We start from the raw sequence: 16,511 nt of genomic DNA, 5'->3' as shown, positions 1-16,511 counted from the left end.
ATTTAAATATTTTTTTTTTAAACTTTTGAACAAATATTACAATATTCAGTCCAACTTTCACTTTCATAATATTTTTTTCAGATAAAAAAATTCTTAAAATATTTACCTGCATTTAATATATTTTCTTGCAAAATCCTAAATGTAGAAAACAATTACATTTTGAAAACCGATTAAATGAAAAAATAACTATGCTTTAAGTCAGAAACAAAGAGTGAATTGAAAGTGTGTGAAAATTTTCGTTTTAATTATTGATTCAAGAAATTCTTGCATGTTAAATACCAAAAAAATGATGTAATGCCTTATAGTAATTGAAACAAAATACGAAATAAACTGTAAGTGTACAGCCAATTATATTTTTATGTTGCGTAAATATTAGTATAATCACAGAAAATCAAGTCACTGACCTTTATCGAAATGGCACTCGTGACTCATTGCAATTTCTTTCAAATAAATACGAAAAAATGAACATGCTATCATTTATGTACCAACGGTTCCCAATTGTTTTCGTCTATGGAACCCTAATTAATCAACCCTCTTTCGGTGAAACTCCTACTTCATAAATAAAGTTCAAAAATACTTCTTAAATAAAGATAAAGTTAAAAAATTAACAATAAAATTGAAGGTAATTAATTTGAAGTTTTAGTGTATAAGAAACTATAATTAAAATATTTAATTAGTGGAATGAAAATAAAGTTTTTTCATCTTTTTATGATTAATAATTAATTAATTTAGGTTTTATGACCGACAGTTAAATTTTAAGTCCTTGTGCTGTATCTAGTCATGTTAGGAATTTGTTTCTGCTGTATATACATAAGCTGAAAATAATTTTAAAAATGAAGCCAAATTATGGTTTACTTCGAAATGAAAACTTAGAGCTGCTATAAGCGTTAAAAATGTTTATTACGGATACATGTTTCTTTATTTAAGAATTTAGTTACTTTAATTTGCGAAGCGTGATAGGAAATACTAAAAGAATATTTTATAAATGCTTGTTTTTTCATAATTTGTAGAATATATTGTGATTAGAAATGTTATATTTTCCTTTTAAAAATGTTATTTCTATTTGATTAACATTTTACTAAGTGATTTCATAAAGACAACCACAAGATTAAATTACAAATTGTATGTTGGATCTAAATATATTCATAGGTTTCAAAATTCATTACTGGTTATAAAAGGACCTAACTTGGGGAAGACCTTTACCTTCTCCACGGAACCCTCGAGTTCCGCTGTTTTTATACGTTATAAGGTTTTTTTCTCCTATTTTCAATGCTTTTTAAAAATTAATTATTAGTTTTTATACAATAATAACTTTATCTTAGTTGCTTATAATTATGAGTCTTTCAAAAAAAGGCACGTATGCAAAGAAAAATGTTCTTAATATTTCAGAATATTAATCGAATAACATCAAAAAGCTAAAGTTACCTGTAAATATCACTTAGTGTTTTCATGCTCAATTGATTATGTTACATTTTTCATTCGATTGCGTAATGTTATATAACTTATAAAGTTGTCAACCACAAATTCAAGTTTTATAGTTTACATAATTGATTAGCAGATAAATCAGAAAAAAATATGAAAAATTAATAAAAAATTGCACTTACAACTGCGATCTTTTCAGGGAGCTAACACACAACAGCCGTTGCACTTGGGTTTGATTAGCACCACATGTAGTTAAACCATACATAAAACCTCCAATCAAGGCACTCCATACTGTAAATCTCAAAGTTGGGTCAAAGGTTGTGCTAAAAATATTAATATATTTTTTTAAGATTAAAGAACATTTAATTGGAGAAGAATAACGTAGTAATCTTAGCTACTTAATAGTAGTAATCTTATAGTTATTCTTTTAATGCGTAAACAAAATTAAAATAATTAAAATTAAAAGAATGACACGCTTAAGAAAATTAGAACTTATAGATAAACTTGAGATAATTGATTAATTACGGACTGGCACTGATAGAATGAATATGATAGAGATCAAATATTTAAAAGCAGCATACAAACTTCATATCGAGTGATTTATTTTCGCAAAAATTTTTTTTTTGAAATTATTAAATTTAAAAAGAAAATGTTTGACTAAAATATATTTTAGCTTTATTAACGTAGGGCATTTCAATATCGTAAGTCATTTCAATAACGTGAGACGTTTCAATAAAGTTTCCAATTCATTACACAAATCAAAAATGTTTCTCATTCCTGAATTTCCTACATTTATGTCCATTTAGGTTTTATTTTTATTTCCTGTTTAACATTTTTAGGGAATAATTGTGTAATTTTTAATACGTATCGTAGAATAAGAAGGAATTACTATTATCGAACATTAAAACCTCTTACATTTAAATATTACATTTAAAAAAATGCTTTAAATGTCTTCAAAAAATATTCAAACCTTTTACGTTTACACGTTTTAGAAAAATAAACATGCCGGAAATAGAGTAAAAAAAATCAATTACTAATTTAAAGTTGAGGAGCTGTTTGTTGCACAAATTTAGACGATGTGTATAAGAAAGTTGAAATACGTTTTCTATTACGCTATTACCTAATACGCTATACGCTAATACGCTATACCTAATGCGTTATACGCTATTTACCTAAATAATTGGACCTGAAATCAAAGGCTAAAGAAAAACAGTCCTTTTAGTCATGTTAAATCACAACTGCTAATCGCTGATTTCAAATAGTAACACCTATAGTTATTCCATTGTAAGAAGACGATCGACCTTAGAACGCTGAGATCTCATAGAGAATTTCAACGCTGGCATGTCATTGTGCTTTTCCCGTGCCTAACAAAAACTGTCTAAACGTTCCGCAAAACCTCTATATTTTAGCTAAATGACTCGTACCATGATTTGTCTCTTACAATTGTCTTCAGATAATGAATGGACTATTATAATGACCATCGAATCGTTAACTTTAAAACTATTATTTATTGCAAGTTATTTAACTGCTAACCAATACATTTTTAAAAGAGTTCTTTAGATAAATAATCTTGAATTTTTACGAATTTAGTAACTCAAAATATATTTTTACGAAAATAGCTCTACGACTACATAATATTTGAATTTAGCATCTTTCATGATATCACAATCTCAAATGAGTATATTGGTTAGTGAAGATGATATATTAGCAATCAAAAAGTGTTAAACGGCTCTGTAATTTTTGATCTAAATTGAAATACAAAACCAATATTTTATATTTTATACTTTACTTGTTCATAAACAACATTAATATAGCCTCTAAAATGATTCCAAACTTTAGTAAAAAAGTTTCTTTTTGTTCTTTAAAAAGAATCATTTATAATAATAAGAGAGAGGAAAAAAATACCATTTGTTTAAAAAACAGTGTAGTTATTTACCAAGTTATTTTTTTTTATTATTGGTAACTTTTTCTTAAAATATATATAAAGTGGTTCAGTTCTAAAGCAAGGTTCATTTTGTCGCCATATTTTAAGTCTCTTCATATTTCGATAATATTATATGAAATGAATATTATTATTCTAAAACTGTATGAAAATGCCCAGTAAAACCAATAAAATGCATTTTTCTCACTTGAAAAAGTTCAATCGTCCACCTTTTCCAGCAATGTTCAACATCTCCTGAAATCCCCCAACATCGATAGATCCTTTGATAATAACTGACAATAAAGCAAAGAACATCAGTATAGATTGAAATACATCAGTCCACAAAACAGCTTTCATTCCACCCTATAAAATATATGATTAAACTCTAGATGCGTTGCCACTTAACATCTCATGTACTTAAACACAGTAATGGAGGTTTACTTTATAGTCAGTCCGGACTACTATTTTTACGATTTTTTTATAACATTTTTGTAAATTCAATGCCTAAACTATTATGGTGAATTCATCTCACAAATTACTTAAAATTATTGTTTTAAGGAATGTATCTCAACCACAAAATAAGCCACTTGCTGTTAGTCATGCTGCAAGACATAGTTTACGAGTTTAGTTTTGCTACTACTCACTCTCCGATGTTGTAGAAATTGTCTCGTTCTTTTTTCTTCTCTTTTTTCTTGATCCCATTGTTTATGCCGTTGTACTGTTTTTCAATTCATGCTTGTGTTACTAGATCATTTTTAGACTCTATAAGGTGCTCTATAATTACCATCATTACCCTTAATATATATTATTAGGATTAATTAAAAGTGAAGACAAAAATATATTGACATAGAAGCTCATAAATTAATACTTAAGTGAGAAAGAGAAACTATGTTGAAATCTGGGGAACTCCATTTAGAAAAAAATGGAATGTAATTTGAAGATATTTTTAATAATTGTCCTTGAACTTCTCAGAGTTTCTTCCATCAATCAAAAAATAATTCAGTATTTTGACCCTTCAGTTTTATTTTGTAAACCGAAGAGTGAATAATTTTTAAAATTCAGTTTTGACCAGGATTTTGAAAATATGTGTGAAAGGCAGAGGTTACAGAGCGCAATTAAAGTGATTCCAATAAATATTCGTAGATTTCCTTGCACAAAGTCATTACAAAAAATGCTTGTTACAACTCTTAAGAATAAATTACAACTGTAATTGATGCCAAAAGCTATGCATTTATAATTAAAATATTATTATTATAATTTAATTCTCTCGCATAACCCTTTTTTTAAAAACTCAATCTAATCAAAAATTCGAAAAAAGTAATATTTATAATCCCCGAAACAGCTCTTTAGCTTATTTACAGTAAAAAATTTTACAAGTTAGATTTCTTTAAAATCCTAACTTCATGATTTAGGATTTAAAATATAAATTTTTTTATAAACTTCTCCAATAAATTATGAATAATACATAAGAAATACTCATGAATATTATACATATAAGAACACTTAAATATCAATATTAATTTTGATTTATTACCATTATTTACCTAAGATTGAGATATAGATTTAGATTACTTTAGCAAGAAGTTAAACAGAAGAATTTTATTAGATTTTGCATTTTACTTGAAAACAAAAATAATTTGTTTTGCGAAGGAATTTAAGCAACTAAGACTGCTAGAAATAAATCAAGTTATCTATTTTGTAAATTAGAAAGGTTAAATTATATAAGGGTAAATCATGCATAAAAAACAAATCAATTGTAACTGCAAAATATTTTTTCATGAAAACAAATGTTACAAAAATATTCCTTTAATAAAAATATATTTTTTATTTGGCTTGAATTCGAACTTACCAAAGTACAATAAAAGGCACACACAATACCAACTAACAAAATGGATATAAAATGTGACAATCCACTAACGGCACTGAGAGCAATTGAAGGTGAATAGAGACCAACAGACATAAATAATACCTGTGAAAAAAAAGTATACATATATTGTAAGTATAAAAGCAAAAACTAGTTAATTATTTATTTAAAGAAGGTATTTAGGTTACAGTACAAAAAAATACTATTTTGATTTACTTTTTAGAATAATTTGTGTATTTTTAGTTAATTTTATAAGTTGAATATCTTCCAAATCCTTCCCCCAACCCAGACAGACAGACATGCATGCATGCATGCATATATATATATATATATGCATATATATATATATACATATATATATATANCTCGACTTCTGAAGTTAAAAACCTACCCCTTACTAGGAAATAAGGTGTTTTTGTGGTTGACAGATGTAAAAAATACACCTGATTTAGAAAATGAGGTCATGTTTTGCACCAAAAACGACCTTATTAATAAATCTCAATTTCTACCTCATATATATATATATATATATATTAAGCCGACCTAGCTGTGGCCGAGTGGTTAGCGTGCCTGACTGCGGGTTCGAATCCTGCTCAGGGCATGGATGTTTCTTTCTCTCTGTATTCTATGTCCTTTCTCCTTTGTGTGTGATTGTGTGAATGTGACCCGCCCTATAAACGGGTTTGTTGTTGTGCGACGTGGGCGACCCTGCTCCACCGCCGTGGCTTCGCCACAGGTGCCCACTGGGTAACGAGAAGAGAGTAGCAGTTCTGGCATTTCTGTGGCCAATGGGACAACCCCCAAGTGCCCGCCATTAAAAAATATATATATATATTTATTTTAATAGAATATAATTCTATAGTATAGTTAATTATCTGAAGAAGCCATTTTGTTTGCAGAATGCTTAATTTATTATTATTATTCAAATGTTTAAAATTGTTAACTTAATTCAAGAGAGGAAAAACCACGAGACAGAAAAAAATGAGCCAAGAGAAAACCTAAAAAGAACGTAGTGGTCAGCATGTTACCGAATGTCTCAGGAGGACGTATAAGTTATAGTTAGTAAGTAGTGAAATTTGAATTAGTCTCAAATATTAAATCTAAGAGGGGGGTGGCTCAGGGGATAGATCGTTCGCCTCCCAATTAGGTAACCCAGATTTGATTCCCAATCACCGCTAGGTGGCTGGTTTATACGAATTCTGATCCCGAATCGCACCGGCCACAGAGCTGGTATAAAATATCCATGGTGGACGATGGTTCATGGGTAAGAATCCCACTCAGATCGAACTATCCATGGGAGGTTTTTGTGGTTTTCCCTTCCATGAAACGCAACTCCGGATTAGTTTAAACAAAAAGTCCTCTACTAAAGTCATGCAGGTTGTTCCAATACTTGATCTAGGAGTGCTCTTGTCTTCTGAGTTGGAATCAAAATTATAAAGCTATGGAGTTGAATTGTGATAGTCATAAACTAAGAATTGGTTCAGCTGTTCAACGTTGGTTATAACATATAAAATATTAAATCTAGTAAAAATAAGATAATTTTTGAATTAGTGTTCATTGTGTTGATACTTTCGTATTGTTTGATTTTTCAAATTTTTATCAGAGTTTAAATAGCCATTCACCAAATACCTTGTGCAATTATAATTTTTCTAATAATCCTGATGAATGTTAACAGTTAATGTATCTTGATGTATGTTACTTTAACTCATTCTCTTTATGAAAGCTAATATCGTGTTTGACTGTGCACGGATGATTTCAAGGCTTAAAACTTAAGTATTTTACAATAGGAAAGCCTTAGCTCAATAAAACATTTTTTGGAAAATTTCGTTGCAATTTTATTTAAATTTATATAACGCAATAATTAACAATACATTACGAAGCTGTTAAGTACATTGTTAAAAAAATAGAAGTGTATTAGGAGAAAATACATTACTGGAGACTTCAAAAGTCACATAATTAAAAACCAATTTATTTCCTCGCTCTAAATGAATATTTATAATGGAAGTAAATTTTTAAGAATTTCAGAAAAAAGAAAATTTTTTATCATACGTACCATTTGGATTATAAATAAGCCAGATATAATAGTTCGAGTGGTTTTTCCAAATCTTCTTTCTAAGTACTACCATTGAAATAAAATTAATGGAAAAATATTAGTTAGACGCATTTGGAACAATTAATTATAAAAATATCAATTTTCATAATTAAATAATATATTTCTTATTTTAAAAATAATTTAAAATACTGATCTACACAATTCAATAAATAAAAATTGCAAAATCTGAGATTTGAACTTAAGAGTTTGCACTATATCCAATGTTATGGCTCTCTCTGCAAAGCAGGCAATTTTCCTAGCCACAATCAAATATAAATCCTAGAGCCTATTTCCAAAATCTTTAATAAAATGGATCAAATAGAAGAAAAAATCAATTTTATTTTTATTTTTCTTGGCAAAAAATTTTTTTGACTTACCCAAGAATACATACATAATAATAGTAAAAATTATTACGGGAATATTTATAGCATATTTCAACTACTACGTAAAAAAGCACTTTTAAGATTGCGTAAAAAAGCCAAAGTTGAATACTCATGTTTATTATTTTGATAGTTTTTAAATTTTCATTAATTTAAATAATTTCTTCATTTATAGCAGTACAAATAAAAAAATTGAAATTCATAACTTTTTTTGCACACTAAGTAGTCATAATAATCATCAAAAAGTTATTGAATGAAAATAGTTAAATACGTTATAATGAATTACTATTTAATATTTTCAAAACACTGCTCACTAAAAAAATTGTAAATAAGTAATTAAAGATTTTTTTAAAAATCCAGCATAAAAAATTATAATTAAAACTAAAATAAAAAAGACTAAATGGCTTTGGTAAATCATTCAAGGAATCAATCCAATTGAGTATATCTAAATTTTGGTTTATTCTGGGGAAAAAAGATTCAAGACTTATTTTATGCGTCCAAAAATGCAAATCAGTAGAAAAGGTTTATTTAATGTTGATTAAAAGCATATTTATTCAGAGATGGTACATTATTGTGCTAGGCTACATAAGGATCTCATTTATCATTTTAATAATATATATATTTTTTTAAAAAAAACTAACGCAACTTACCTCATATGCACTGGTGATTTTGATCCCAAAAAACACTGGCGTATGGACGAAAGTAACTAGTATCAATGCAACAGTGAATCCCAAAGGGTAAAGATAGAGCTGTGCTCCATAGAGGTAAATTTCACCAGGAAATCCTAGAGTACCAACGGCAGTTTGCACGGTGGCCATTAAGGAAATTATGACCGGTACTAGTCCCATATTTCTACCGGCCATTAAGTATTCACCTGTAGTCCTTTGTTTGCCACCAGAAAATCTGAAGTACACACCAATAGCACCCGATATTAGAAGCATAGTTGCTACTACAAGGTAATCCCATACTTCGAATACTTCTCGAGTAGCCATGTTTATGCAATAACAGCACTATTCTCAGAAAACCTACAAATAAAAAGATATTTGTATTTTTTTCGAGGTAAAATATCTCACTGGTAAAGAGCTTATTTGAATAAATGTACCAACTACACTTATTTAAAAACATGGCGTTAGTTCTATTTTCAAGATCATATAAATTACTTCTACTTTATTTTAAAGCTATACTTTTTTTTAAATAGAGTAGGTTCCACAAGATTACGTGTTATGCGATTTTTTGGATCTTTTACACGAGGGGTGTCAAACTCAAAAGCTAACTTGGGCCAAATAAACAATGCTTAACTTTAGGTGGGCCGTAAAAAAAATCAATGTTCATAGAAACAAATATTTTTTATTTTGAATAGTACATTGTAATAAAAGTTAAATTATTTTTTACGTTCTGATACTTGACATCTCTTCTCTGCTACTATCTTTACTATTTTTAGGAGAAATTTTATTGGCCGAGACTACTTTCAAAATTTACTCAACGTGAGCGTTATTAATACGGTTTCGGACAGGAGATTTATTTCCATTCCTAACAGAAAATAATTGCTCTCAATGATAAGTACTTAATTAAAATAATTCTATAATACTAAATAATTTCATATGCGAATTTTCGAGTATTTTCAAACCTTGCGGTAAATATTCGTAAAATTCAAGCACATCCACTTCAATGAATTTTGCCTTCAGATTTGAGTCGTACTGAATCTCAATAACTTCCATTTCCATATAACTGGGTACTATATTTACTGAGAAAATATTTCTATAGTCTATATTTATTGAGAAAATCGAAGAAAACAAACAAAATTTGTCTTCCAAAGAATTAAAATCTTTAAAACTTGTTTCAAAATCTGTTCTAAGGTTTGAAATTTTTTTCTGCTTATTTTTGTTACGATGCAGTATCATCTAAACTAGATTTGTTCTTGTTGTACGTTGGGAAGTGCGTTAAATCTTCATATTTTAGTTGCCTTTCCCAAAGAAATAGTTTATATTTGAATACTTTAATTATGTCAAACATGTTTGTAATGATCTGATCCTTGCTTTGTAACAATAAATTTAAATCGGATAAGTGTTTGGTTTTATCAACCATAAAAGATAAATCTTGCACCCATATTTAATCGGAGAACAAGCTCGCATCTTGATTTTTAGTATGTAAAAACTTACATATTTCTTCTTTCGAATCCCAGAATTGTTTGAGAACCTTGAGGCAAGATAACCAACTTATCTCGCTGTAGTAGGATAAACCTGAATATGTACTATCCAATTGATAGCTTAATGTGAAACGGCCATTTCAGCCAATTTGAATTTTATATTTTCGCGCGTACAATTTAAAATATTCCGTATAGTTTATAAATAAAGTATATTATAATTTTATATGCTGGTTTCGTTTCTAATTTACAATTTCAAATTATTTTTACTTTGCTTCGGATATATTGACTGGGCCACAAAAATATTCATATCGGGCCACATGCGGACCGCGAGTTTAACACCCCTGCTTTACACTTTTCCTTTCTTGATTTTTGCAAATCTCACTTTTTCTCATCAAATATATATATATTCGAATTCTTATTGAAACATACTGCAGTGAGAGAAAGAGAGCTTTTTCCGAAACCATGGTAACGGAGAAAAGAAAATTATTGAGAGTGAGGTAATTATGTAATCTTAAGACGCCTATTCAAATTACAAAGAATAGCACACCTTAACCACTTGCTGATCACTGCTGGTTTAACAAATCGACCAGAATGAAAAGCTTCATTTTGCTGAGCATTGCGGGTGCTTACATTTACATGTTAAGGGGAACATCAGAAACTATAATTTTATACAAGTTTTTTTTTTATGAATAAAATTATTATGCATGAACAATCGATAGTAAAAGTGATACCTAAACTAATTCTCTCCCTAATTTTCGTCAATTAAGCAATTTTCTATTATAGTGATTTTTAATTTAATTCATTTATTTACTTCTCTAATTTCAAAATAAAAACTAGATTTAAACTATATTTCTTTTAAAGTTATTTTAAGATGATTATTTTGAAAATCCCTTGGTTATATTCTATGTTAAACCAAATGACAATTTGCCAGGTATAGCCTAAAATGATGTTTCATTAAGACTAAGAGCCTTACACTATACATAAATTTTAATACTGCAAGAAAATATAATTTTATTGCATATATAATCATTTCTCCAATGCCTCAAATTTATTTCTGGCATAAAACGTTTCTACAAGTATATATTATTCCTGGTCAAGCAGAAGCTTATCGCCGAAATAGTGCTAGGCTATTATGAATTGCACTCTCAAAAGTCGATGCGAGGAACTAAAAGCGCAACCTACTAGAAGAAGGTTAACCTTAGAAGCGCAACCTTCTTATAGAAGCACAATTCGCATACGGTTAGGAATGATGGTTACAATTGAAGCAATTACTGAGTGTAGTGATATCTGCAGAATCACCTGAAGTCAGACAAGACAGGAGGGACTAATCAAATAAATAAACGAAGTCTAATGCATTATACTTTAAGCCTATGAATCTCATTATGAACAATGATGAAAGTTGATTTACTATTTAAAAAAGGCCTTCATGATTTTGTAACATAATGAAGATAAATTTTGTAAACACTTATTATTATATTAATTAGTAATTTATGTTAAGCAAATGTTCTCATGTTAAATGAATGCTAACTCTTAAAATTTGGTTGTGCAATGTAGAGTTTATTGGGACATTGATGAGTCAAACTACAACATTACCATCCTAACGAAATTCTGCGAAATTATAAATAGCGTTCGAAATAGCAATAATATGTGGTAATATACAAAAGAAATATAATCATTTCTCCCCAAAAAACAAGTTATAGCGGATGTTTCGGTGAGAATTTTCGAGTAATTCTTTCTTCAATGAATAACAAGAAAATTTTTTTTTCTTTTTCCTTTGATTGGCCGAAAGGCAAAAAAGCTGAATTTCCACGTGAGTAAATTTTACGCACGTGTAATCGTTTAATAATAAATTCCAGACAATTTAAGATAATAAATAACAATGTGTTGACATAAAATTGTGTACTAATTTAGTATATAAATGATTACATCGATACTTAACATCTAGTAAAAATTAAGATTACCAATTGAAAAAATAAGGCTATGACTTTATATTTTTCCTCAGTTCACATAAGAGAATAATTATTTGAGAAACTGCCTGGTTTAGCAAATTAAAACTACTGAGAACATACATTAATATTTCATTTCTTTTAATAAATACTGCTACGTGATTTATAGCAAATATATCAGTAACATGACTTTTAAAATTATTTAAACAAGAAAATAAACTTTTACAATTGGAATCACTATGTTCATATTATAATCTAAATTAGCTGGAGCTCTGTGAAACAAATCAATAACTGTGAAGTAGAAATATATAGTAATTCCTTAACGAACAAAAATTGCTATTTTAGATTGAAAAATTACATGATAATCAGCAACTGTTTAGATAATTATGTTTCATTTGATAAGAATTTTGCATTTTATAGCATGAATAACAGCAACATTATTTTTTAAATTATGGATTTTGGTGCTGAGTAGCTCTTTTTCCAAAAAAGAATTGAATCACTTTTTAAGTGATTGCTTTCGTTTGCTATATTTTTTATGTTTGCACTATCCTTTTTTTTATTTTTGTTTAATTTCCGATTTCTGCAAATGCTTCATGTTTCACAAAACAAGGAAAAAATTCCTTTAATATGGTCAAATTGCTTGTAATGCAACTTGTGAATGAAGGGTCCTCCAGTTGGGAAAAGTTTTATATATTTCTGTAATAATAGCAAAGCTGACACAAGCAGATTGAGGATCAATTTAGTAGTTAGCTCATCTTCAGACATCTTTTGACAAATCCTACTTTTTCTTCTTTGCAAGAACGGAATGTTAGTTTTGAATATATTTTCTTCCAGTTTCGCTGATGCTATAATGGCTACATGTACTAGTAATTGTCGTTCGAAAAACACTCACCTTTATAGTAACTAATTTAAGAAAAAAAAAAGCTTACTTCTTACAAGAATCGCGATAGTTGATCTTAAAATCACGTGAATACAAATTGCGATCTTGGATGTCGTGATGTCTTGGATCGAATGAATATGAATCACGATAATGGATTTTGAAATCACGTGAATATGAAACTAGATATTCTATTTTGAAAATGAGAAAATACAAACTGCGATGTAGAATTTTTAAATCACGTAAATACAAATTACGATTCATAATTTTTTGATCGTGTAAATATAAATCATGATGCGTAATTTTTGGAACGCGTAAATGCGAATCCCAATGCCTCATTTTAAATCACAATGCGAAAATCAATGCTTGATATTATTACCGCATGAGCGAATCACGACATAGGATTTTAAACTGGCGTGACATACGAATTGCTACACGGTTTTTTAAAAACGTGTACAGACTAATCGCGATATCGGAATTTTAAATCACGTAAATACGAAAAGCTATGTTTGATATTAAAATCGCGTGGATAAGAATCGAGGTATTAGCTGATTCCGGGCTTGGGACTTCTAAAAGGCTTGTTTGAAGCAGCGTCGTCTGAATTACGAAAATACGAGCTATCTGGCGGGCGAGTAAAAATGCGTAAAATCTTATCTTCTGTACGCAAACGCGGAGAAAATAGCTAAAATAAGTGAAAATGCTGATGGGTTGGTAGCTATGTAGTTTGAATTTTCTGTTTATCTTTGAAAATCGGAAATAAATATAATTATTTTATTTCAAAGGCTGAATTTTCTGAAAAAGCGGAATAGTCATAAAAAAAGTGAAACTTTTAGAGAATCAGAGTTTTCGATAAAAATGCTGAATTTCGAGAGACAAAAGTGAAAAAAGCGGAAATCCGCTAAAAAGCAGAAAAATCTCATCTCTGAATTTGAAACTTTATTATCAACCAGCAACTGATCATAATTATCGAAAGGAAAGAAAATTATGCCATCTGTTATGCAATTTTTAATTAAAACCATATCGTTTATAGCTATTATAGATTTTTAAATACATACCAGTGTTATCCTTGGGAGTTAAGAATGATACGATTGACTATTATAGATATATAGAACCACATAGACAACCATTGGTTTGAACCATATAGACTATTTACTCTAACTTCATCTATCATTACTTCTTAAAACTGGTTATCAAAGAAAACTGACTTAACTCTTCTGACTTTTTAACCTTATCAGTGCGTGCTTTCTTGATTACATATCTTAAATATCAATAAACAGTTGAGTCCACGTGCAAAACCGAAATAAACAATGTCTTTCAAGGAACATTAGTGTCTGATGTTTAAAATCTTCTTTCAAGGCTGTTTCAGATTATTTTAATGCAACTTTATTTAATTTTTCTCAGCATAATAAAATATATAATATAAGGCAAGCAATTTAGGTATTAAATATTTAAATACTCGTTGTTCAAAAATAGCTAATGGCTGAGAGAAAATGTGTAAAATGTTTGAATGAAATTTGCACCATTTTATAACAGTCTGATCTATTTTTAAACATTGTTTTTTTTCTCAGAAATGGTTGATAAAAAGATGATTTGATAAAAGTTGATAATTTGATAATGTTTGATGATAGAACACAAAAATATTTTCTGTGGAAGCCTTTATTTATTTATTTTTTTTTTTTTTTTTGATGTTCGAATTTATTGTTCGATTGAATAAATAATCTACGTCAACTGACTTTTCAATAATAGAGAGCAATGACCGTTAATTTTTCGAATGTTTGCAAGTATGATTAATTCTGAACGTTACTTAATACTAGATAACTAAACATTCTATCACTGCTAATTTTATGAAATAAAGATAAGTAAAAGAATAGGAACAAAAATTGTATTGAATTAGATAGAAATTAAAGGAATTATCGAGTCTACTCAGCTTGTACAACATTGCTCAATTAAAGTTTGAAAAACCCAACTTATTAGTACTTGCAGTGAAACTAAAGCTGCCAATTTAAATGAATTTCAACTTTTACAGGGTACATACAATAAAAAATAAAAATGAAACACATTGAATAACGTTTGATTTAAAAATCAGATTTCTACCAGCTAACATGATATTTTAATAGTTCGAAGAGTAGACCTTATTATGATAATAATTGTTGTGGGGGTTGATTTTTATCTAAAATCAAACTCGGTTATTGTTATTAAAAATATTCTCTGCTGTTATTTAATTAATATACAAAAAAAAATGCTTTTTTGATTTTTTTTTGCATTAAATTATCTTTGGATAAACGAGTTTCATGATTATGGACAAAAAAAAACAGTTTAAAAAAATAAAGTTTATTCTGAGATGTATGACAAAAAGCATAAATTTGAAATAAAATTTGAAATTTGCTGTAACTATGATCTGTTTTTTCAGAGATTGTTGGTTTTAGTGCCTGACTGTGTAACTTAATATACTATTTTTAAAAACTAAAACACATAGTAATTAATAGTATTTATACGTTAAAACCAAGTGGAAATAATTTTCTGTCGTATATCATTTTAGGTTTGAAATGGTTCTGCAATTTTATTTCAGATCCAATTAGAAGTATTTATATTGATGTATTATTATAGTCAAAACCATCCCTAAAAAGGATAATAATAAAACATTTGTAATCCCACTTTCTTTGTGAAAAAGTAACCCGTCTTAACAAAAACAAGCTAGACTTGTTAATTATGACATAAAAAAGGTATATAATGAATTTTTTAATACGGCAAGTTAATTTCATTTTTGCTCAAACTAAGTTCATAAGGGAACAAGGCAGTGAAATATTAATATATAAATTTGTAAACACATCATTATATTTTTTGACACTTTGAAGTGAACTTATGAATATGATAATTTTACCTTGAGATAAACGAAATAAGAGCAGATGACTTAAATATTTTTAAACGCAGTTTTATTAAGCTAACCTTGAAAAATTAACAAGGAAAGAATTTTTATTTTTCACCTGTCTCTCTCTGCATTTTCTCAAAGTCGCAAAATTCTAAATTTTGTTCGATTTGCAGCAATTAGTTTTTTCAATTTAAGAAAACCATATGTTTTTTTTTTCAATTTATTGTTGCGATAATTTTTTGACGAAAAACAAAACAGACTCTCTGAAGCTTTTTTAGGAAGTTCTTCCGAAATATAAGGTATTATAAGTTTTTCAGAAATGACAAAATGCTGTGGAACTTTGTCATTTCTACTTGACACTTAACTACTAAAAGCAATAAAACAAGATTAATAAAAATCTGATAAGGATTAGGTCACAAGAAATAATTTTAATCCCTAAATTGCTAGAATTTCGAAGTCGCTTCCAATATTATCCATGAGTGCTAAGAACGCTAAAACTTACTCCTGAAAAATACTGAAATATGTGCGAATTTTGAAGAGCAACTAATATCTGTTTAACAGAACTGTATCTAAATTATTATATAGATTTCAAAATGTCAAATTCCAATTAAAAAACAACATTTTAATAGTAGAATATTTCGAGATACTATCTCAAAAACTGAGTCCCGTTCTAGAACACTACTTTTTCTTTGATCATAACTTATTTAATAAAGGATTGTAAAATATAAATACTATCGAGTTCCTTTAATTCTAAATTCATATGAATAATATCACTGGTGCACATTTATTTCCTTGTTTTTTTACTCTTGTATGAGAATTTTTAATGGTTTTTGGATATTTTCATGTAGCTGACTTCAAATCTGCAATCAGTTTCCTTCTCCGATCTACAGTTCTTTTAATAAAATTTTTAGTCTATTTTTTATCAAAATGTGCAAGTTTAAAAACGTCATGCGTAACAGGGGGCCGTGTCCTAACTTCTAGGGAAGTTAGGACA

General features: G+C 28.3%; 1 protein-coding gene across 4 annotated transcripts in view; it reads right to left on the bottom strand.

The window, feature by feature from the left end:
• LOC107444059 (putative sodium-dependent multivitamin transporter) overlaps positions 1-16,511 on the bottom strand; it is a 53,926-nt gene that overhangs the window by 16,528 nt on the left and 20,887 nt on the right. For 3 of the 4 annotated variants that reach the window (XM_016058125.3, XM_071178811.1, XM_016058122.4), the window contains exons 2-6: positions 8,330-8,704; positions 7,261-7,326; positions 5,193-5,312; positions 3,552-3,706; positions 1,605-1,745 (exon numbers count right to left, since the gene is read on the bottom strand). In XM_016058125.3, the coding sequence (XP_015913611.1) occupies positions 1,605-1,745; positions 3,552-3,706; positions 5,193-5,312; positions 7,261-7,326; positions 8,330-8,671 (824 nt within the window). In that variant the 5' untranslated portion in view covers positions 8,672-8,704. Of the gene's footprint in view, positions 1-1,604; positions 1,746-3,551; positions 3,707-5,192; positions 5,313-7,260; positions 7,327-8,329; positions 8,705-13,703; positions 13,822-16,511 lie in introns of those variants that run through there. The other variant, XM_016058124.4, reaches the window with a different exon arrangement.

This window comes from Parasteatoda tepidariorum, chromosome 3 (genome assembly GCF_043381705.1).
Source record: "Parasteatoda tepidariorum isolate YZ-2023 chromosome 3, CAS_Ptep_4.0, whole genome shotgun sequence".
Taxonomy (NCBI): Eukaryota; Metazoa; Arthropoda; class Arachnida; order Araneae; family Theridiidae; genus Parasteatoda; species Parasteatoda tepidariorum.
Note: the sequence above shows the minus strand (reverse complement) of the source record. Positions and strands in the feature narration are given on the sequence as shown.